This window comes from Triticum aestivum, chromosome 4A (genome assembly GCF_018294505.1).
Source record: "Triticum aestivum cultivar Chinese Spring chromosome 4A, IWGSC CS RefSeq v2.1, whole genome shotgun sequence".
NCBI lineage: Eukaryota > Viridiplantae > Streptophyta > Magnoliopsida > Poales > Poaceae > Triticum > Triticum aestivum.
The window spans coordinates 429849891-429873953 of record NC_057803.1 but is presented as its reverse complement, the minus strand read 5'-3'; the positions used below and the strand labels follow the sequence as shown (position 1 = coordinate 429873953).

At 45.5% G+C, this 24063-nt stretch overlaps 1 protein-coding gene across 3 annotated transcripts; it reads left to right on the top strand.

Moving 5' to 3' along the window:
- Positions 1 to 2956: 2956 nt before the first annotated feature.
- Positions 2957 to 5674, top strand: LOC123086223 (probable beta-D-xylosidase 2). Of its 3 annotated transcripts, none has more exons than XM_044507934.1 (3): positions 2957 to 3150; positions 3385 to 4726; positions 4852 to 5674. In XM_044507934.1, the coding sequence occupies exons 2-3, from the start codon at positions 3409 to 3411 to the stop codon at positions 5472 to 5474; spliced, it is 1941 nt and encodes a 646-aa protein (XP_044363869.1). In that variant the 5' UTR covers positions 2957 to 3150; positions 3385 to 3408; the 3' UTR covers positions 5475 to 5674. The 3 variants fall into 3 exon arrangements, with proteins under 3 accessions (XP_044363869.1, XP_044363868.1, XP_044363867.1); XM_044507933.1 differs by having other exon boundaries at positions 2957 to 3190; XM_044507932.1 differs by having other exon boundaries at positions 2957 to 4726.
- The last annotated feature ends 18389 nt before the right edge of the window (positions 5675 to 24063 follow it).

Sequence of the window (24063 nt, the reverse complement as noted above, 5' to 3'; positions counted from 1 at the left end):
AATTAGAAGGCCACATGGCAAAATCCTATGAGTTGAAAACTTTATCCAACGGATGATAATGCTCGGATTTGCCATCTCTTGACCGTTGGATCGGCATATCCAACGATTAATATGTGGAGCTATTGGCACACTATATAGTGGTATAGATGTGAGCATCATTGAAATCATCATGCCTAGCTAGGGGCGTTAAACGATAGCGCTTGTTGGGAGGCAACCCAATTATATTTTTGTTCTTTGCTTGTTGCTCCTGTTTAGTAATAAATAATTCATCTATCTTATGTTATTATTGTGTTTTTTATGTTTTAATTAGTGATTGTGCCAAGTAAAGCCTTTAGGATCTTCTTGGGTGATTATTGTTTAATCTTGCTGATAAAAACAGAAAGTATGCACTCACAAAAATAATTTTCATTTTTACCAAAGAGAGATAAAATACAAATTCCAACTGTAGTAGATCAATAAAGAAATTGCCTAGGACTTCCTAATTTCTTAGGATTTTTGGAGTTACAGAAGTGTTCGAGAGTTACAGATTACTACAGACTGTTCTGTTTTTGACAGATTATGTTTTCATTATGTTGTTTGCTTATTTTGATGAATCTATGAGTAGTATCGGAGGGTATGAACCATAGGGAAGTTGGAATATAGTAGATATTACACCAATATGAATTTAGAATGAGTTCACAACAGTACCTGAGCGCTCTCTAATGTTCCTGTTTGGTATGCGAGCACGTGAACTCTTGCTTGTCCGTGTCCCTCTCGCTGCGCACCGCGCCTGTCTCGGGCAGAGCAGTTCCTTCCTTTTCTTCTGACCTCGCTGACGATTCATGGCACCAATCTCAAAGCAGAATCCTACCGTGCAGAGTCACGTGGCAAGCTGCACGTATGTTGTTTACCTTGCCGAGAGATTAATACACAAAATGCACGCACAACAGTCATATGCCTTACTATGGTCGCTTTGGCTATGTAGAAATGATTTGATTTTTAATGACAAAAATGCTTCTCCTCTGCAGGTTATTTTCCGTTGTACGCACTCGCTTAGTACGTGGTCTACGCTACAACAGGCGGAGCACCAACCGCTGTTCAAGGCGGTGTGTACGCGGTTGGAGCAGGCGGCTATGGAGGTTTTTTCCCAACATGGGTGGCAGCATAACCTCCGGATCCATCCACCGCCGAGTTCGACATAGGCAAAGTGTCGGTCCATAGGACTCTACTGTTGTCGTATTGTCGGTTTTCTTACTTTTTTTAGTGTCAGACTTTGGTGTTTGGCTATGTGCATCCTAGTTATGCAGAGGCTGGGTGTTACTCATAATGTTTTGTATCCGCTTGATGCTACATTTGAGATAATAAAATCGTCCTTTATCGGAAAAAAAACCTAAACAACTCTCTTATTTGTTGCTCACGAAATTCTCCCAGTTTTCAGTAAACTTAGTGTAGTGTAGGCTCAGTTTTTTGTTTTTGTTTTTGCAAATTGTGTCGTAGATTCAGCCAACTAACGAGTATGCACCGGCCAGCAAGTAGTAGAGTAGTAGCATCAAGTGGTGTGGATGATTGGTAGATGGATAGGGTAGGGAGGGTACTACTGGTGTTAGCACAGTGTAATTATTTAGGCGTGGAGCCTACTACAACATGTGTGATGATGAGCCAGGAAAGGCAAACAATCCGGATGCCCTTTTGCAAGTGGTTGCCTTTAACCTTTTTATAAGGGCACTTTAAGACAAATCTAGTGGCATTTATTCGTCTAAACTGGAAAGAAAAGGAAAAAGAAGACAAATCTAGCTTATGCTGCAGGACTTGGTTTCAGTTCAGCCCAGCCGCATATATGCTACACTTGCTGCCATACAGTGTCATCGTCATCTAGGAGCCAAATACTAGTAGAGTGATGAACAGATCTACTAGTAGAGTGCAGTGTCCAGATTTTTGTACTACTAGCAGATAGGAATGGGTTGGTGGGTGGAATTCCTGGTTGGCCAATGGTACAAGATGTTCCGTGCAGCCATGTGCAAGCCAGCCTAGCCACCCAGATCAGGACTGCTATGTCTCTAGCTAATCAGATCTCGGCGTGTAATTTGGGAAATCAAGCGGCCGTGTCCGCGGAAACGGAAATAGCCTAATCACTGTTGCTTTCAAAATCGATCTAATACTACGCGACGGTGCTAATATCTGGGTTCGTAGCTCAGTAGTTGTTGGCTTCTTGGTGGGAAGTACTCCACCTGCTAGCCAGCGACACTGTTGCCGCCTATCTGCTTTTCGCACAAGGCGTACTGCCTTCAATCGTTTTTAAGACAATGGAGACTTTTTGCTACTATCTTCGTCTGGATTTATTAGGCCCTCTTGTACTTTAGATCCAAATTTGATCAAGTACTGGACTAAAAAAATATATAAAGCATGTGTTACACAAAGTATATTGTTAGATTTTGTTTAAAAGAGGTTTTCTATGGTATAAGTTTTGTGAGATGTCATTTATATTTTATTAGTTAAATTCATGATCAAATTTTGAGTCAAAATGAAAGGGAACCTAATAAATCCAAACGTGCATACATAAAACCTTTAAAATCCTGCGATGTTAATGCATTCAGTTGGATGTTAAACTCTATGATTCGAGATTACACAATGATAGGTTTCTTTTGGTTCATAGGATAGGATTATCATAGGAATAGTAATTTTGTAGGAAATGAGATGACATGTATCTCAAATCCTATGAATAGGAATAGGAAACAAGATGTCATTTGGTTGACACCAAAGGAATTTTTTCATTGAGTCTAGGTTTTTTTTAGTTTTCTATGAAAATGAAATGTGGAGGATAAAAATCAATCCTATGTAGAAATAGAAATCCATTCCTATGAACCAAAGGATTTTAAAAGAAAAAATTCTATAAAAATCCTATCATCTAAAATTCCTATAAAATTCCTCTAAACCCGTCTAACGAGTTGCTGCGTGCAGACTTGAAGCAAGTTGATGCCGGGCCTTGGACTCGTGTCTTCTGGTCTGTGAATCCACTGAACCACGTGCATCGTAACTTGACATGACAGGGACAGCACGTAGTACATCATCCTTCCAGCCTACCCACGTGATTGAGAGGATTGAGAGAGGCAAAGATATGATCCCGCATAGACATCCGTGCCATTGCCAGCCAGATTCCTCTTGCTGGGACGAGTATTTCTCTTTCACATTTGATCATGCCTTGCATTGCGCGGTTGTCAGAAAGTTTTATTTTTAAGTTTCAGTCCATTCTTGAAATAGGAGTAATACTCCTAGATAACTTTGCAGTACTCAATTGCCACAATTTTCAGTCCATTTTTGAAATAGGAGTACCATTCTTTCTTGTACTACTAAAAAAATTGCCACAATTTTGGTGTTAACATACGTCCACGTACATGGTGCATGCAGGCGGTGTCAGACGAGGGGTGAGCGATGTACAACGGCGGTCAGGCGGGCTTGACCTTCTGGAGCCCCAACGTGAACATCTTCCGCGACCCGCGGTGGGGCCGCGGCCAGGAGACACCCGGCGAGGACCCCGCCGTCTCCGGCCGCTACGCCGCCGCCTATGTCCGCGGCCTCCAGCAGCCCTACGGGGGCGCAGGTCGCCACGGCGGCCACACGCGTCTCAAGACCGCCGCCTGCTGCAAACACTTCACGGCCTACGACCTCGACAGCTGGTCCGGCACCGACCGCTTCTACTTCAACGCCATCGTCACGCCGCAGGACCTCGAGGACACCTTCAACGTCCCCTTCCGCTCCTGTGTCGTCGACGGCCGCGCCGCCAGCGTCATGTGCTCCTATAACCAGGTCAACGGCGTGCCCACCTGCGCCGACGAGTCCTTCCTCCGCGGCACCATCAGGGGCAACTGGCACCTCGAGGGGTACATCGTCTCTGACTGCGACTCCGTCGACGTCTTCTACCGCGACCAGCACTACACCAGGACCCACGAGGACGCCGTCGCCGCCACGCTCCGGGCCGGCCTCGACCTCGACTGCGGCCCCTTCCTGGCCGTCTACACCGAGGGCGCCGTCGCGCAGCGGAAGGTGTCCGACGCCGACATCGACGCCGCCGTCACCAACACCGTTATCGTGCAGATGCGCCTCGGGATGTACGACGGCGATCTGGCCACGCAGCCGTTCGGCCACCTCGGCCCGCAGCACGTGTGCACGCCCGCGCACCAAGAGCTGGCGCTGGAGGCGGCGAGGCAGAGCGTCGTGCTCCTCAAGAACGACGGCGCCGCGCTGCCGCTCTCACGAGCCGCGCACCACACAGTCGCCTTCGTCGGCCCGCACTCCCAGGCTACCGTGGCCATGATCGGGAACTACGCCGGTCAGCCGTGCCGGTACACCACGCCGCTGCAGGGCATCGGCAGGTACGTGAAGACCACATTACACCAGGCGGGCTGCACCGACGTGGCATGCCAAGGCGGCAACCAGCCGATCGCCGCTGCCGTCGACGCGGCCCGTCGTGCTGACGCCACCGTCGTCCTGCTCGGCCTCGATCAGAAGGTCGAGGCCGAGGGCCTGGACCGGACAAGCCTGCTCCTTCCTGGTCGCCAGGCGGAGCTCGTCTCCGCTGTGGCGAAGGCCTCCAAAGGGCCGGTGATCCTCGTCCTCATGTCCGGCGGGCCCGTCGACATTGCCTTCGCGCAGAACGACCGGAAGATCGCTGGCATCCTGTGGGCAGGGTACCCCGGCCAGGCCGGCGGGCAGGCGATCGCCGATGTAATCTTCGGTCACCACAACCCAGGTATGTACACTTAGACAGTGTCTATTTGAATGATTCAAGTCCGGATCGAATTTCAGATGACAAAATTTACCAAAAATTGAAGCAAGGACACGAGTTTGATAGGTTTTGGATTGGAATTGGTGCAGGAGGGAAGCTGCCGGTGACATGGTACCCACAGGATTACCTGCAGAAGGCGCCGATGACAAACATGGTGATGCGCGCCGACCCGGCGAGGGGGTACCCCGGACGGACGTATCGGTTCTACACTGGCCCGACCATCCACCCGTTTGGACACGGCCTCAGCTACACCAAGTTCACCCACACGCTCGCGCACGCGCCGGCGCAACTCACCGTCCAGCTTGCCGGTCACCACGCCGCCGCCGCCTCCTCCCTCAACACGACGAAGCATCTTGGCCATGCCGCCGCCGATGTGCGTGTCTCGCACGCGCGGTGCGAGGGCATCCCGGTCCACGTGGTCGTGAAGAACGTCGGAGACCGGGACGGCGCGCATACGGTGCTCGTGTACGCGTCCCCTCCGGCTGCGGCCGCCGCGGCCCACGGCGCGCCCGCTCGTCAGCTGGTTGTGTTCGAGAAGGTGCACGTTCCCGCCGGCGGCGTGGTCCGCGTGGAGATGGGCCTCGACGTCTGCAACGAACTCAGCGTGGCCGACCGGGACGGGGTCCGAAGGATCCCCGTGGGCGAGCACACGCTGACGATCGGCGAGCTAACCCACCTGGTCACGCTGGGGGTCGAACAACTAGCAGTGTAGTGGCTAAGGATTCGGACAATAGCCATGGATGTCAACAGCAAGTGTTGGATAGTTTGGAATTGGATTTTCATGGTGCCAGACACTGTCTCCGCAAAGGTGGAGAGAGGAATTAGAACTGCACCTGATTACTAAAATTGTTCTACGCACTGCAAACGATTATGAAACTGGAAGCAATACAAAGAATCATTGTTTCTACCTCTCGGGTGTGAAATTGTCTCCATGTATTCCTGAATCTTGCGTCTACTTTGATTGATCCATAACCATGCGCTTCACCTCTGTCAAGGCCCGAGTGCCACTGGACTGGTTTCCTGTACAAACTTGCAACCGGGGCAGGGAGCCGGACATTCTAAAGCTCATCTCCAACGGGAACCTCAAAACGGCCGTAAACATGCCAACCGAGTTGTTCGAACGATGCGAGCCATCCACCACGGTACCCCTATCGGTCCATGAAATTGTTCGCTTGTCCGAAGTCACGCAAACCAGGGGAGATTTACGGGCATCCGGACCGCCATCACGTATGCCGACACCTTGGTTCCATCCAAAAAGATCTCCCACGTGGCCACAACTCCGCTCCCCGCGTCGTATTAATGCCGGTCCACAACGGACACCACTGGTCACTAGAGCCGTCACTAAAGCTCTGGGCCGGCCAAGAGTGCCGCGTCTCAGTCTTCGCATCTGTTCAATGTCAGAGAGAAGCAGAGGTGAGAGGGGCAGGGAACAAAGTGAAGAAGAAAGAGAGGGAAGGAGGAGGACATAGGGGCGGGGAAGGAGGTCCCGGCGGCGACGGCAGCTTACGAAGATCAGGAGGAGCGCGGGGTAGGCTCTTCAGAGGAGCTCTGTGGCAGCCCTTGCAGTTGCCTAGGTGGGCACAAGCCCTCCCCTGGCGGATGTATGCAATGTCTTGGGTGTCGGCGGTTCCTCGGGCCCTAGATGGGCTTAGAGGGCCTGGGCAAGCCACGTCGGATGGTCGGGGGGCTGCAGTTGGTGGGGGAGGCTAGGAGTTGCTCGATTTGGATCGAATAGTCTAGATCGACGGTGCAGATCGTGGGACAAGGGTTTCAGGTGGGGGAGATTAGATGGAGAGGGAAGTGGCTAGAGTGGCAGTTGTGGTAGGAAGGGGGGGGGGTTACTCTCCTAAAAATGAAGGATTTGCCTTAGTAAGAAGAGAGGGTTTTGCCTTATATACCGGGGGTAGAGGACTAGGTGCTACAGGCGGGGTTTATGATGGAGGAAAGGGAGCTGCCTTCTTAGCAGTTTTAATAGCAATTTATTTAATTATTTAACCTATTGTAGCGCCCTAATATTTAAATGTTCGGGCATCAAATGAATTCTAAATAACATGGAACTTTATATGTGCCCCCTCTATACTATAACGAGGCCATGCAAAATAACTCGTTCAATTCGAAATTTTTAACTAGTGAACTTGGAAATATCTTCATTCACTTAAATGAATGAGTATGGGCTACAAGTGCTAGCTAGGGTTGTGCTAAAATCCTGATATTATCTGGTTAGCTTTCAAATATCACAAAAAGTGTGCAATATGATCCTTCGGGGGTGAGTCTCGGACTAGAACATCAAAAGGGAGAAGGGATTTATTTATTCACCATTTAACAAATGGAGAAATAAATTATTCAAATTAATTAAAATAATATGATGTTGATGCAATGTTGATGAGATGTGATTTCTACTATGCAACTTTCTTCTTATAGACTTTGTTGGGCCTCCAAACGCAGATTTTTTGTAGGACAGTAACAAATTTCCCTCAAATGAATGACCTAAATTTTATCACTCCGTGGGAGGTGTGCTACTTGTGAGCCGCGTTGGGTTTTTTCCCGAAGAGGAGGGGAGATGCGATACAGTAGAGATAAGTATTTCCTTCTGTGAGAACCAAGGTTTATCAAACCAATAGAAGAACCACGCAAATTCCCGTCTCCAGCACCTAAAAGCAAATAATTGCACCCAACATGGGCAAAAGGGTTGTCAATCTCCTTGAACTCATTACTTGCAAGGATCAAATCTTGTATAGGTAGATGGGTAAATTACAAAGTAAAATAAAAGTAAATAAATTGCAGCACTGTATTTTTGATTTTATAATATGGTTGAAGTAGACCCGGGGGGCCATAGTTTTCACTAGAGCCTTCTCTCTCAAACACAGCATACGATGGGTGAACAAATTAATGTTGGGCAATTGATGGAAAAGCGTATAGTTATGACATATTCACGACAATGATCATGTATATAGGCATCACGTCCGAGATAAGTAGACTGACTCCTGCATGCATCTACTACTATTACTCCACCAATCAACCGCTATCCAATATGCATCTATGGTATTAAGTTCATGACAAACGGAGTAACGCCTTAAGCAAGATGACATGATGTAGACAAAGTAAACACAATCAATATGAATAAACTCTGTCATTTTATCCTTAATGAGAACAATACAAATATGTGTCTTGTCCCCTACTATGTCATTGGGATATAGAGCACCGTAGGATTGAACCCATTACAAAGCACCACTCCCATTGAGATAAATCAATCTAGTTGGCCAAACCAAACGGATAGACTGGAGAGAAATACAAAGCTACAACAATCATGCATAATAAAGTTCAGAAAAGACTCAATTACTTTCAATGAATAATCTGATCATAAATCCACAATTCACCGGATCACAACAAACACACCGCAAAAAGAAGATTACATTGGATAGAACTCCAAGAAGATCGAGCATATGGTATTGAAGATCAAAGAGAGAGAAAAAGCCATCTAGCTACTAGCTATGGACCCATAGGTCTGTGGTGAACTACTCACGTATCATCAAAAGGCAGCAAGAATGATGTAGAAGCCCTCCGTGATCGATTCCCCTCCGGCAAAGTGTAGGAAAAGGCCTCCAGATGGGATCCCAAAAGAACAGAAGCTTGTGGTGGCGAAAAAAGTGTTTCGGGTGGCTCTCTATTGGTTTGGGAGTATTTGGGGATTTAAAGAGGTGGAGGTCAAGGAGTGCTATAGGGGGCCCGCGAGCTCAAGGGCGCGCCCTATGAGCTCGTGGCTCTCCCCTAGCTCTTCTGGCCTCCCCCCGAACCTTTTAGGGTCCCTCTAGTCCAAAAAATCACTGTAAAGTTTTATTGTGGTTGGACTTCGTCTGGTACTAATTTTCTGAAAATCCAGAAACAAGCAAAAAACGAGAACTAGCACTGGGCATTACATTAATATGTTAGTCCCAAAAATTGATATAAAATAGCATATAGATGCATATAAAGCATCCAAGATTGATAATATAATAGCATGAAACAATAAAAAAATATAGATACGTTGGAGACGTATCAAGCATCCCCAAGCTTAATGTTGGTGTTGTCTTATAGTGCCTTCCATGCCACACACATGTGGGGGATTCCCGATATAGGGTGTTGCAACATGTTCATGATTCTTTTATAGTGACAGAAGTTTTAACCTGAGTAAGGGGGTTGTAGCGCATGGGAGTAAAGAGGACATGTTACTTAATGCTATGATTGGGTTTTACTTTAATGATCTTTAGTAGTTGCGGATGCTTGCTAGAGTTCCAATCATAAGTTCATATGATCCAAGTGCGTGAAGTATGTTAGCTCATACCTCTCCCTCATAAAAATTGCAATAATGATTAATGATCTAGTTATCAATTGCCTAGGAAAATTTTGCAAATCCTACCACCACTTTTGCACACTCGCTATACTAACTTAGTTGTTATTTATATTAAAACAACACCTAACTTTTATTTTTCACATTATTTATTATCTTGCAAACCTATCCTATAACACCTACAAAGTACTTCTAGTTTTATTACTTGTTTCTATATAAAGTAAACATTGGTGTGCATAGAGTTGTATCTGTGGTCGATAGAACTTGAAGAGAATACAAATTCTACCTGTATCTCCTCGTTGGGTTCGACACACTTACTTGTTGAAAAAGGCGAGGTGGTGTGGGATGGGGCGTTGTTGAAGGAAATATTCCCTAGAGGCAATAATAAAGTTGTTATTTATATTTCCTTATATCATGATAAATGTTTATTATTCATGCTAGAATTGTATTAACCGGAAACTTAGTACATGTGTGAATACATAGACAAACAGAAGTGTCACTAGTTTGCCTCTACTTGACTAGCTCGTTGAATCAATGATGGTTATGTTTCCTAACCATAGACATGAGTTGTTATCTGATTAGCGGGATCACATCATTAGAGAATGATGTGATTGACTTGACCCATTCCGTTAGCTTAGCACGATGAACGTTTAGTTTGTTGCTATTGCTTTCTTCATGACTTATACATGTTCCTATGACTATGAGAATATGCAACTCCCGAATACCGGAGGAACACTTTGTGTGCTACCAAACGTCACAACATAACTAGGTGATTATAAAGTTGCTCTACAGGTGTCTCCGATGGTACTTGTTGAGTTGGCATAGATCGAGATTAGGATTTGTCACTCCGATTGTCGGAGAGGTATCTCTGGGCCCTCTCGGTAATACACATCACTATAAGCCTTGCAAGCATTGTGACTAATGAGTTAGTTGTGGGATGATGTATTACGGAATGAGTAAAGAGACTTGCCGGTAATGAGATTGAACTAGGTATGAGGATACCGACGATCGAATCTCGGGAAAGTAACATACCGATGACAAAGGGAACAACGTATGTTGTTATGCGGTTTGACCGATAAAGATCTTCATAGAATATGTAGGAACCAATATGAGCATCCAGGTTCCGCTATTGGTTATTGACCGGAGACGAGTCTCGGTCATGTCTACATAGTTCTCGAACCCGTAGGGTCCGCACGCTTAAAGTTCGGTGACAATCGGTATTATGAGTTTATGTGTTTTGATGTACCGAAGGTAGTTCGGAGTCCCGGATGCGATCACAGACATGACGAGGAGTCTCGAAATTGTCGAGATGTAAAGATTGATATATAGGACGGCTATATTCGGACACCGGAAGTGTTCCAGATGGTTTCGGAGAAAAACCAAAGTGCAGGAGGGGTTACCGGAACCCCCCGGGGAAGTACTGGGCCTTAGTGGGCCTGAGGGGAGAGAGAGAGCTGCAGCCTAGGAGGTGGCGCACCCCCTCCCATGAGGAGTCCGAATTGGATTAGGGGAGGGGGCACGGCCCCTCTTTCCCACTCCCTCTCCCTCTCTTTCCTTCCCCCTTCCCCCATCCTAGTAGGACTAGGAAAGGATGAATCCTACTCCTACTAGGAGGAGGATTCCTCCTCTCCTTGGGGCGCACCAAGGCCGGCCGGCCTCCCCCTTGCTCCTTTATATGCGGGGGCAGGGGGGCACCCAAAGACACACAAGTTGATTGTTCCAAGTCGTGTGCGGTGCCCCCCTCCACCATAATCCACCTTGATCATATTGTAGCAGTGCATAGGCGAAGCCCTGCATCGGTAGCAACATCATCACCATCATCACGTCGTCGTGCGGACGGAACTCTCCCGTGAAGCTCTGCTGGATCGGAGTTTGTGGGACGTCATCGAGCTGAATGTGTGCTGAACTCGGAGGTGCCGTGCGTTCGGTACTTGGATCGGTCGGATCGTGAAGACGTATCACTACATCAACCGCGTTCTCATAGCGCTTCCGCTTACGGTCTACGATGGTACGTGGACGATACTCTCCCCTCTCGCTGCTATGCATTACGATGATCTTGCATGTGCGTAAGATTTTTTTTGAAATTACTATGTTCCCCAACAGTGGCATCTGAGCCAGGTTTATGCGTAGATGTTATATGCACGAGTAGAACACAAAGGAGTTATGGGCGTGGGTATATACATATTGCTTGCCATCACTAGTTGATTCTTGATTCAGCGGCATTGTTGGATGAAGCGGCCCAGACCGACATTACACGTACGTTTACGCGAGACTGGTTCTACTGACGTGCTTCACACACAGGTGGCTAGTGGGTGTCTGTTTTTCCAGCTTTAGTTGAACCGGATTCAATGAACAGGGTTCTTTCTGAAGATCAAAAAGGAATCACTATACTGCGTTGTGGTTTTTGATACGTAGGTAAGAATGGTTCTTGCTCAGCCTGTAGCAGCCACGTAAAACTTACATGAACAAAGTAGAGGACATCTAACTTGTTTTTGCAGGGCATGTTGTGATGCGATATGGTCAAGACATGATGCTAAATTTTATTGTATGAGATGATCATGTTTTGAACACAGTTATCGGCAACTAACAGGAGCCATATGGTTGTCGCTTTATTGTATGAAATACAATCACCATGTAATTTCTTTACTTTATCACTAAGCGGTAGCGATAGTCGTGGAGGCAATAGATGGCGTGACGACAACGATGCTTCGATGAAGATCAAGGTGTCTAGCCGGTGACGATGGTGATCATGACGGTGCTTTGGAGATGGAGATCACAGGCACAAGATGATGATGGCCATATCATATTACTTATATTGATTACATGTGATGTTTATCTTTTATGCATCTTATTTTTCTTAGATCGACGGTAGCATTATAAGATGATCTCTCACTAAATTTCAAGGTATATGTGTTCTCCCTGAGTATGCACTGTTGCGAAAGTTCGTCGTGCCGAGACACCACGTGATGATCGGGTGTGATAAGCTCTACGTTCACACACAAAAGGTGCAAGCCAGTTTTGCACATGCAGAATACTTGGGTTAAACTTGACAAGCCTAGCATATGCAGATATGGCCTCGGAACACTAAGACCGAAAGGTCGAGCGTGAATCATATAGTAGATATGGCAACATAGTGATGTTCAACATTGAAAACTACGCCATCTCACGTGATGATCGGACATGGTTTAGTTAATATGGATCACGTGATCACTTAGATGATTAGAGGGATGTCTGTCTAATTGGGAGTTCTTTAGTAATATGATTAATTGAACTTTAATTTATCATGAACTTAGTACCTGATAGTATTTTGCATGTCTATGTTGTTTTAGATAGATGGCCCGTGCTGTTGTTCCGTTGAATTTTAATGCGTTCCTTGAGAAAGAAAAGTTGAAAGATGATGGTAGCAATTACACGGAATGGGTCCGTAACTTGAGGATTATCCTCATTGTTGCACAGAAGAATTACGTCCTGGAAGCACCGCTAGGTGCCAAACCCACTGCAGGAGAACCACCAGATGTTATGAACGTCTGGCAGAGCAAAGCTGATGACTACTTGATAGTTCAGTGTGCCATGCTTTACGGCTTAGAACCGGGACTTCAACGACGTTTTGAACGTCATGGAGCATATGATATGTTCCAGGAGTGGAATTTAATATTTCAAGCAAATGCCCGGATTGAGAGATATGAAGTCTCCAATAAGTTCTACAGCTGCAAGATGGAGGAGAGTAGTTCTGTTAGTGAACATATACTCAGAATGTCTGGGTACCATAACCACCTGACTCAACTAGGAGTTAATCTTCCTGTTGATAGTGTCATTGACAGAGTTCTTCAATCACTGCCACCAAGCTACAAGAGCTCCGTGATGAACTGTAATATGCAAGGGATGGATAAGACGATTCCCGAGCTCTTCGTAATGCTAATGGCTGCGGAGGTAGAAATCAAGAAGGAGCATCAAGTGTTGATGGTCAACAACACCACTAGTTTCAAGAAAAAGGGTAAAGGGAAGAAGGGGAACTTCAAGAAGAACGGCAAGCAAGTTGCTGCTCAAGTGAAGAAGCCCAAGTCTGGACCTAAACCTGAGACTGAGTGCTTCTACTGCAAAGGGACTGGTCACTGGAAGCGGAACTGCCCCAAGTATTTGGCGGATAAGAAGGATGGCAAGGTGAACAAAGGTATATGTGATATACATGTTATTGATGTGTACCTTACTAATGCTCCCAGTAGCACTTGTGTATTTGATACTGGTTCTTTTGCTAATATTTGCAACTCGAAATAGGGGCTACAGATTAAGCGTAGATTGGCTAAGGACGAGGTGACGATGCGCATGGGAAATGGTTCCAAAGTCGATGTGGTCGCAGTCGGCACGCTACCTCTACATCTACCTTCGGGATTAGTTTTAGACCTGGATAATTGTTATTTGGTGCCAGCGTTGATCATGAACATTATATCTGATCTTGTTTAATGTGAGACGTTTATTCATTTAAATCCGAGAATAATGGTTGTTCTATTTATATGAGTAATATCTTTTATGGTCATGCACCCTTGAAGAGTGGTCTATTTTTGATGAATCTCGATAGTAGTGATACACATATTCATAATATTGAAGCTAAAAGATGCAGAGTTGATAATGATAGTGCAACTTATTTGTGGCACTGCCGTTTAGGTCATATTGGTGTAAAGCGCACGAAGAAACTCCATTCTGATGGACTTTTGGAATCACTTGATTATGAATCACTTGGTACTTGCGAACCGTGCCTAATGGGCAAGATGACTAAAACGCCGTTCTCCAAAACTATGGAGCGAGCAACAGATTTGTTGGAAATCATACATACTGATGTGTGTGGTCCGATGAATATTGAGGCTCGCGGCGGGTATCGTTATATTCTCACCTTCACAGATGATTTGAGAAGATATGGGTATATCTACTTGATGAAACATAAGTCTGACACATTTGAAAAGTTCAAAGAATTTCAGAGTGAAGTGGAAAACCATTGTAACAAGAAAATAAAGTTTCTATGATCTGATCGTAGAGAAGAATATTTGAGTTACGTGTTTGGTCCTCATTTGAAACAATGCGGAATAGTTTCGCAACTCATGCCACCCGGAACACCAAAGCGTAATGGTGTGTCTGAATGTCGTAATCATACTTTACTAGATATGGTACGATCTATGATGTCTCTTACTGATTTACCGCTATCATTTTGGGGTTATGCTTTAGAGACGGCTGCATTCACGTTAAATAGGGCACCATCTAAATCCGTTGAGACGACGCCTTATGAACTGTGGTTTGGCAAGAAACCAAAGTTGTCGTTTCTTAAAGTTTGGGGCTGCGATGCTTATGTGAAAAAAGGTTCAACATGATAAGCTCAAACCCAAATCGGAGAAATGTGTCTTTATAGGATACCCAAAGGAGACTGTTGGATACACCTTCTATCACAGATCCGAAGGCAAGGGATTTGTTGCTAAGAATGGATCCTTTGTAGAGAAGGAGTTTCTCTCCAAAGAAGTGAGTGGGAGGAAGGTAGAACTTGATGAGGTAACTGTACCTGCTCCCTTATTGGAAAGTAGTTCATCACAGAAATCTGTTCCTGTGACTCCTACACCAATTAGTGAGGAAGCTAATGATGAAGATCATGTAACTTCATATCAAGTTACTACCGAACCTCGTAGGTCAACTAGAGTAAGATCCGCACCAGAGTGGTATGGTAATCCTGTTCTGTAGGTCATGTTACTTGACCATGACGAACCTACGAACTATGAGGAAGCGATGATGAGCCCAGATTCCACAAAATGGCTTGAGGCCATGAAATCTGAGATGGGATCCATGTATGAGAACAAAGTGTGGACTTTGGTTTACTTGCCCGATGATCGGCAAGCCATCGAGAATAAATGGATCTTCAAGAAAAAGACTGACGCTGACGGTAATGTTACTGTCTACAAAGCTCGACTTGTTGCAAAAGGTTTTTGACAAGCTCAAGGAGTTGGCTACGATGAGACCTTCTCACCCGTAGCGATGCTTAAGTCCGTCTGAATAATGTTAGCAATTGGCGCATTTTATGATTATGAAATTTGGCAAATGGATGTAAAGACTGCATTCCTGAATGCAATGTTGGGGATATCGCTTATCGGGAACTTATCGGTCGACCCATGATAAGGGTTAAATCAGCCAGTTTATCGGCATATCAGCCAATTTATCGCCATATTGGCTGATTTATCGGCCGATTTATCTTATCGGTCAGACAACGGTAAGCGACAAATCGGCCGATTTATCGGAATATCGGAAGATATCTTGAACAGTGCCTGAATGGATTGTTGGAAGACGAGTTGTATATGATGCAACCTGAAGGTTTTATCGATCCAAAGGGCGCTAACAAAGTATGCAAGCTCCAACGATCCATCTATGGACTGGTGCAAGCATCTCGGAGTTGGAATAAACGTTTTGATAGTGTGATCAAAGCATATGGTTTTATACAGACTTTTGGAGAAGCCTGTATTTACGAGAAAGTGAGTGGGAGCTCTGTAGCATTTCTAATATTATAGGTGGATGACATATTGCTGATTGGAAATGATATAGAATTTCTGGATATCATAAAAGGATACTTGAATAAGAGTTTTTCAATGAAAGACCTCGGTGAAGCTGCTTATATATTGGGCATCAAAATCTATAGAGATAGATCAAGATGCTTAATTGGACTTTCACAAAACACATACCTTGATAAAGTTTTGAAGAAGTTCAAAATGGATCAAGCAAAGAAAGGGTTCTTGCCTATGTTACAAGGTGTGAAGTTGAGTCAGACTCAATACCCGACCACTGCAGAAGATAGAGAGAAAATGAAAGATGTTTCCTATGCTTCAGCCATAGGCTCTATCATGTATGCAATGCTGTGTACCAGACCTAATGTGTGCCTTCCTATTAGTTTAGCAGGTAGGTACCGAAGTAATCCAGGAGTGGGTCATTGGACAGCGGTCAAGAACATCCTGAAATACCTGAAAAGGACTAAGGATATGTTTCTCATTTATGGAGGTGACAAAGAGCTCGTCGTAAATAGTTACGTCGATGCAAACTTTGGCACTGATCCGGATGACTCTAAGTCACAAACCGGATACGTATTTTTATTGAATGATGGAGCTGTCAGGTGGTGTAGTTCTAAGCAAAGCGTCGTGGCGGGATCTACGTGTGAAGAGGAGTACATAGCTGCTTCGGAAGCAGCAAATGAAGGAGTCTGGATGAAGGAGTTCATATCCGATATAGGTGTCATACCTAGTGCGTCGGGTCCAATGAAAATCTTTTGTGACAATACTGGTGCAATTGCCTTGGCAAAGCAATCCAGATTTCACAAAAGAACCAAGCACATCAAGAGACGCTTCAATTCCATCCGCGATCAAGTCAAGGAAGGAGACATAGAGATTTGCAAGATACATACGGATCTGAATGTTGCAGACCCGTTGACTAAGCCTCTCTCACGAGCAAAACATGATCAGCACCAAGACTCCATGGGTGTTAGAATCATTACTGCGTAATCTAGATTATTAACTCTAGTGCAAGTGGGAGACTGAAGGAAATATTCCCTAGAGGCAATAATAAAGTTGTTATTTATATTTCCTTATATCATGATAAATGTTTATTATTCATGCTAGAATTGTATTAACTGGAAACTTAGTACATGTGTGAATACATAGACAAATAGAGTGTCACTAGTTTGCCTCTACTTGACTAGCTCGTTGAATTAATGATGGTTATGTTCCCTAACCATAGACATGAGTTGTTATTTGATTAATGGGATCACATCATTAGAGAATGATGTGATTGACTTGACCCATTCCGTTAGCTTAGCACGATGATCGTTTAGTTTGTTGCTATTGCTTTCTTCATGACTTATACATGTTCCTATGACTATGAGATTATGCAACTCCCGAATACCGGAGGAACACTTTGTGTGCTACCAAACATCACAACATAACTGGGTGATTATAAAGGTGCTCTAAAGGTGTCTCCGATGGTACTTGTTGAGTTGGCATAGATCGAGATTAGGATTTGTCACTCCAATTATCGGAGAGGTATCTCTGGGCCCTCTCGGTAATACACATCACTATAAGCCTTGCAAGCATTGTGACTAATGAGTTAGTTGCGAGATGATGTATTATGGAACGAGTAAAAAGACTTGTCGGTAACGAGATTGAACTAGGTATGAGGATACCGACAATCGAATCTCGGGAAAGTAACATACCGATGACAAAGGGAACAACGTATGTTGTTATGCGGTTTGACCGATAAAGATCTTCGTAGAATATGTAGGAACCAATATGAGCATCCAGGTTCCGCTATTGGTTATTGACCGAAGACGAATCTCGGTCATGTCTACATAGTTCTCGAACCCGTAGGGTCCGCACGCTTAAAGTTCGGTGACGATCGGTATTATGAGTTTATGTGTTTTGATGTACCGAAGGTAGTTCGGAGTCCCGGATGTGATCACGGACATGACGGGGAGTCTCAAAATGATCGATACGTAAAGATTGATATATTGGACGGCTATATTCGGACACCGAAAGTGTTTCAGATGGTTTTGGAGAAAAACCGGAGTGTCGGAGGGGTTACCGGAACTCCTCGGGGAAGTATTGGGCCTTAGCGGGCCTGAGGGGAGAGAGAGGGCTGTAGCCCAGGAGGTGGCGCGCCCCCTCCCATGAGGAGTCCGAATTGGACTAGGGGAGGGGGGCGCGGCCCCTCTTTCCCTCTCCCTCTCCCTCTCTTTCTTTCCCCCTTCCCCCTTCCCAGTAGGACTAGGAAAGGATGAATCCTACTCCTACTAGGAGGATTCCTCCTCTCCTTGGGGCGCACCAAGGCCGGCCGGCCTCCCCCCTTGCTCCTTTATATACGGGGGCAGGGGGGTGGGGGGCACGCAAAGACACACAAGTTGATTGTTCTAAGCCGTGTGCGGTGCCCCCCTCCACCATAACCCACCTCGATCATATCATAGCGGTGCTTGGCCCTGCGTCGGTAGCAACATCATCACCATCATCACACCGTTGTGCTGACGGAACTCCTCCGTGAAGCTCTGCTGGATCGGAGTTCGTGGGACGTCATCGAGCTGAACGTGTGCGTAACTCGGAGGTGCCGTGCGTTCAGTACTTGGATCGGTCGGATCGTGAAGACGTACAACTACATCAACCGCGTTCTCATAATGCTTCCACTTACGGTCTACGAGGGTACATGGATGATACTCTCCCCTCTCGTTGCTATGCATCACCATGATCTTGCGTGTGCGTAGGATTTTTTTTGAAATTACTACGTTCCCCAACAGTTGTTGCAGTGAGCTTCGCATCTAGGTCATGAGCGTGGGCGGCAAGGCGACGTCACTGGCCGTGGGAGTGAAGCAGCACCGCGAGCTTGGGCAAAGGGAGATGCTGCTTCTCTCGTCTCACGTGGTGATTGCCTATGGGTGAAAAAATGGTGGTGATTGTGCGACTCACGTGATAGCCATTGAACGACTCATGAGGGCACATGGATCTAAGAGCATCTCCAGCCGTTGAGACCCCCAGGAGGCATTTTTTCGCCGCTTGGGGGGCTGCCGGTGAAAAAATTGGCCTGGGGGTGAGGTTTTTTCTAGTCGTGTCCACCCCCAAGCAATTGTCCCAGAACATTCTTGGTGCAAATCAAATCGACTGCAGCAGCAGCACGACATTGAGGCATCGGAGGTGGTGCGTGACGACGGCATGGAAGGTGAGGTGGGCGAGGGAGAGGAGGCCGGCGGGGGCCCAGAGGTGGTGACGGCGGAGAGGACGAGTGCCAGGAAGAGGTAGGAGGCGAGGAAGAGGCGCCAGAGTTCCTGCTTCCGCGTGGTGCTGCGCTTCTTCTCCACCATCTTGTCGAAGTGCAACTGCTGCTGGGGAACATAGCATGCAATTTCAAAAAAATTCCTATGATCATGCAAGATCTATCTAGGAGATGCATAGCAATGAGAGGGGGAGAGTGTGTCCACGTACCCTCGTAGACCGTAAGCGGAAGCGTTAGGTTAACGCGGTTGATGTAGTCGAACGTCTTCGCGATCCAACCGATCAAGTACCGAGCTTACGACACCTTCGAGTTCAACACACGTTCAACTCGATGACGTCCCTCAAACTCTTGATCTAGCAGAGGGTCAAGGGAGAGTTTCGTCAGCACGACGGCGTGGTGACGGTGATGGTGATGTGATCCGCGTAGGGCTTCGCCTAAGCACTACGACACTATGACCGGAGGAGTAAACTGTGGAGGGGGCACCGCACACAGCTAAGAGAACAACTGTTGTGTTTTGGGGTGCCCCTTGCCCCTGTGTATAAAGGAGGAGGCACTAGTACAACGATGTGTTATACAAACGGTTTTTAACCCATTTCCGTGACGACATTTGGAACCGTCGCCAAGTGAGTGTGGGCGATAGGGGGGTCCTTCCCACACGACCCAGGAATTGTCGGGGATAGGCCCTCCTGGGACACAGGCTGGGGCCGTGTGTGATCGGGCGAGGTATCGAAACCCAATCATTTCCATAGGTGTGTACATCCCACACGGTAATCCGAGAAAAACATTTCCGTAGGTATGTACATCCCACACGGTGAGTCCCAGAAAATCATTTACATAGGTATGTACATCCCACATGGTGAATCCCAGAAAATCATTTCCGTAGGTATGTACATCCCACACGGTGAATCCTAGAAAAACATTTCCGTAGGTATGTTTCTTTGTGTGGAAACGTTCATGCAAGGTGGCCTAACGCAAACAGTTCGCTGCTGGAAGCTGTGTGTGATTGTTAGTTGATCGAACACGCCTACTTTCTAGAAACGGTGCGGGTTGTTTGAGTTCATCGCCCATGGTGCTGTCTAAGTAACTGTCTGTAATAGAAAACCCCAATAAGCACAGTAATTAACCTATTATTGATAATCCATGTACTAATCAAACTGACATTTCTTATAAAACACGCTAGATATTTCATATCCGTATAAAAGCAACCCGGATTTCATAATTGAATTACATCAGATAGCTTCGGCACTCAGTTATGCCATTACACAACAGCACCAAGTTTCACATGCAACATCGGAAACCTTTGGAAAGTAGCATCATAGACGGTAAATAGACAGATGAGTCTCATCTGGGAAACTGCAGAAGCGGAAGGCAAATATTGAGCCTTCAGTGATGTTGAATGTCGTTGCAACTTTAGGCCAGTGGCTATGGATAATTGCCCGCCCAACCTTCGGCCTCTTCAGCAAGACTTCAATATTGTACCATGGGTGTTGAATGAATACCTTCCTTGCCTCTTGACCAGGCAGGTGGTTTGAGAGGTAATCATCGGTGAACTGCTTTGAAAAGTACTGAAAACAAAGCTATGCATAAATCACTGTTGTAAATTTTCAAATGGCGCAAGGGGTAAAAACAAGGTAAAAGAGTTGGTACCATCCTATAGTTGACTGATGTCTTCTTCATTGTGCAAACAAAGATCTTGATGTTATTCGTCTCAAGTTTCTTCATCCTAACAATCTTTCTGAGTTTCTTGACTTGACTGATATTCATGGACATCTCATTTCTCCATATGCAAAATGGGTCGAACAGTGGGTCTGAGCCTCTGACAGCAGGACCTACATGTGCAAGACCAAATTGTAAGAAACCTAAATATTAGAATGATTCTTGCAACTGCACAATAATTTGCTATTAGCCAAAGGACCCTGCTTGAACAAACCTCGATGGTAAACCACAGAGTCTCCCATTGTTTCCCTACAACACACATAAGGAAGATCTTGATCAGGTTAACAGAGAGTTTCCATACTATCAGTAGAATATGTATTGAGTACAACCAAATTCTATTGGTGTCACATGCATAACTATACAAAATTGTACCCACAACAAATGAAAATCAAATTGTAGAACTGAACCAAATAGTTAAATGGACAGCAGACCAAATGAACCAAAATAGTTAACTGAGCACGACATTGCAGAATAGAAACATGTACTAGAAGATAAGACAATTAACAAAACAAAGAATGCTTGAGAACAGTACTACGAAATGTAGTAATTGTTGGACCAAAGTGTTAACGAAGCATTACATTTCAGAGGACCAAGCTCTTAACAGAACATCCGATTGTATATTAACATTACAGAGGACAAATCACTAGAAGGCATTGGCGGTGGCCTCGAGAAAGCAACACAAACTGTATTTTAAAGTAGACAACCGCGTGGCGTTGTCGACGGTGGCCTCGAAGACGAGGTGCTCCTCCAAGATCTGGCGGTCGACACACATGGCAGCCATAGGGACGTCGTGCGCGTGTGCGGCCGCATGCTACTGAGCTCCATGTTATACTACGTGCAAAATGGCTATGGGCGGCGCTTAATTGGAGGAGGGGGCAGTGATTTCGGTGGAAGGTGTCACGCCGTCGGTCGGGGCATGTGGTATGGGAAAGGAGGAGGATGGTGTGGGTGAGGTGTGGATTACCTGACCATATCGGCGAGGCCGCGCATCAAGAAGAAGGGTCGGCGGCGAGGAGGCTGCGCAGCAAGAAGAAGGGTCACTAGCGAGGAGGCGATGCTGCAAGAAGAAGGGTAGCCGTCGAGGTGGTGGCACTGCAAGAAGAAGGGTCACCGGCGAGGAGGCTGAGATGCCAGTAAGCAGCAGTGAAGGTTTGAACTTGAAAAGCAAGGAGGAACAGTGGAAATGTGGCTTTTGGTAGGAGGGAGGGGGTGGGGAGATAGATATTTCCGCGATGGCAAAAAATTTTCGCTCGGTGCCGCGAGAAACTGGCACGCAAATGTTGTTCAAGCGGGGGCGCTGGATGTAGACGACAAAGCTTCCCGCGTAAGCCAGACAAGACGGTGCGTCAAGATATTTTATATCGCATCCCACACGATTCTTTCTAGTAAACTGTTTGTGGTATACCTGATTTTTTTCATTATGTTTTGAAAGACAAAATGGTGTTACGGAGGGAAAGGATGGTGTTTGAATTGCTAGAACATTTACGTACGGTGAACATGCAACTAGTACATGAGTGTCGTGTTTAAATTTGGAATTATTTCGGGTTCGTTCTACATTTTTATGCATTAGTTGAGTTCCTGGGCATTTAATGTGCATAATTCAAATTTTAACTACAAGCACATGCTCCAATGCACCAAAGTTGGTTGAAAATCACATGTGTGTCTTTGGGTGAATTTATAGGTCCCATGCAAGAAATGGGAATGGAATTCAAACATCTGGGCGTCGTGGCTCAGCCGGAAAGATTGAGAAACTTGCTTTTTAAATTCCTGTAAATCCAAAACACGCTTGAAAATCATGAGACTTGGCATGGTGTCATGACATGGCACCAACATGATGCGGTAATTTTTTTGGCCGAATTGGGACAATCTTTGGTGTAAGCTTCATGCAAACCAGAGCTTCCCTTAAGATGACTCGTGGTTCCGAGAGGGAACGTGTCACCTCCGTGTGCGAAACAAGATATGTACACTGCCTTCTCCCGCCTTAATTTTTTACACAGGCAGATTAGACCAAATAGAATTATCGTGCTAAATTTTGGAATTATTCCGGCTTCGTTTGGCCTTTTTATACATTAATTGAGTTTCTGCGCATTTAATGTGCATAATTCAAATTTGAACTACAAGCACATGCTCCAGTGCACCAAAGTTAGTTGAAAAATCACATGTGTGTCCTTGGGTGTATTTGTAGGTCCCATGCAAAAATGGGAATGAAATTCAAACATCTGGGTATCGTGGCTCGGTCGAAAAGAACGAGAAACATGGTTTTTTAATTCCTGTAAATCCAAAACATGCCTGAAAATCATAAAACTTGGCATGGTGTGATGACATGGCACCAACACATTGCGGTAATTTTTTTGACTGAATTGGGACAATCTTTGGTGTAAGCTTCTTGCAAACCGGAGCTCCGCTCAAGAAGGCTCGTGGTTCCGAGAGGGAACATGTCACCTCCATGTGTGAAACGAGATACGTACACTGCCTTCTCCCGCCCTAATTTTTTTACACAGGCAGATTCGACCAAATAGAAGCATCGTGCTAAATTTTGGAATTATTCCGGGTTCGTTTGGCCTTTTTTATACATTAATTGATTTTCTACACATTTAATGTGCATACTTCAAATTTGAACTACAAGCACATGCTCCAGTGCACCAAAGTTGGTTGAAAAATACATGTGTGTCTTTGGGTGTATTTATAAGTCCCATGCAAGAAATGGGAATGAAATTCAAACATCTGGGCGTCGTTGCTCGGACAAAAATGTTGAGAAACTTGGTTTTTTAATTCCTGTAAATCCAAAACACGCCTGAAAATCATGAAACCTCGCATGGTGTCATGACATGGCACCAACATGCTGCGGTAAATTTTTTGGCCGAATTGGGACAAGCTTTGGTGTAAGCTTCTTGCAAACCGGAGCTTCCCTCAAGAAGGCTCGTGGTTCCAAGAGGGAATATGTCACCTCCCTGTGCTAAACGAGATACATTCACTGCCTTCTCCTGCCTTAATTTTTTTACACAGGCAGATTAGACCAAATAGAAATATCGTGCTAAATTTTGGAATTATTCCGGGTTCATTTGGCCTTTTTATACATTAATTGAGTTTCTGCGCATTTAATATGCATAATTCAAATTTGAACTACAAGCACATGCTCCAGTGCACCAAAGTTGGTTGAAAAATCACATGTGTGCCCTTGGGTGTATTTATAGGTCCCATGCAAGAAATGAGAATGAAATTCAAACATCTTGGTATCGTGGCTCGGCCGAAAAGATTGAGAAACTTGGATTTTGAATTCCTGTAAATCCAAAACACGCTTGAAAATCATGAAACTTGGCATGGTGTCATGACATGGCACCAATATGCTGTGGTAAAGTTTTTGGCTGAATTGGGACAAGATTTGGTGTAAGCTTCTTGCAAACCGGAGCTTCCCTCAAGAAGGCTCGTGGTTCCGAAAGGGAACGTGTCACCTCACCTCCGTGTGCGAAACGAGATACGTACACTG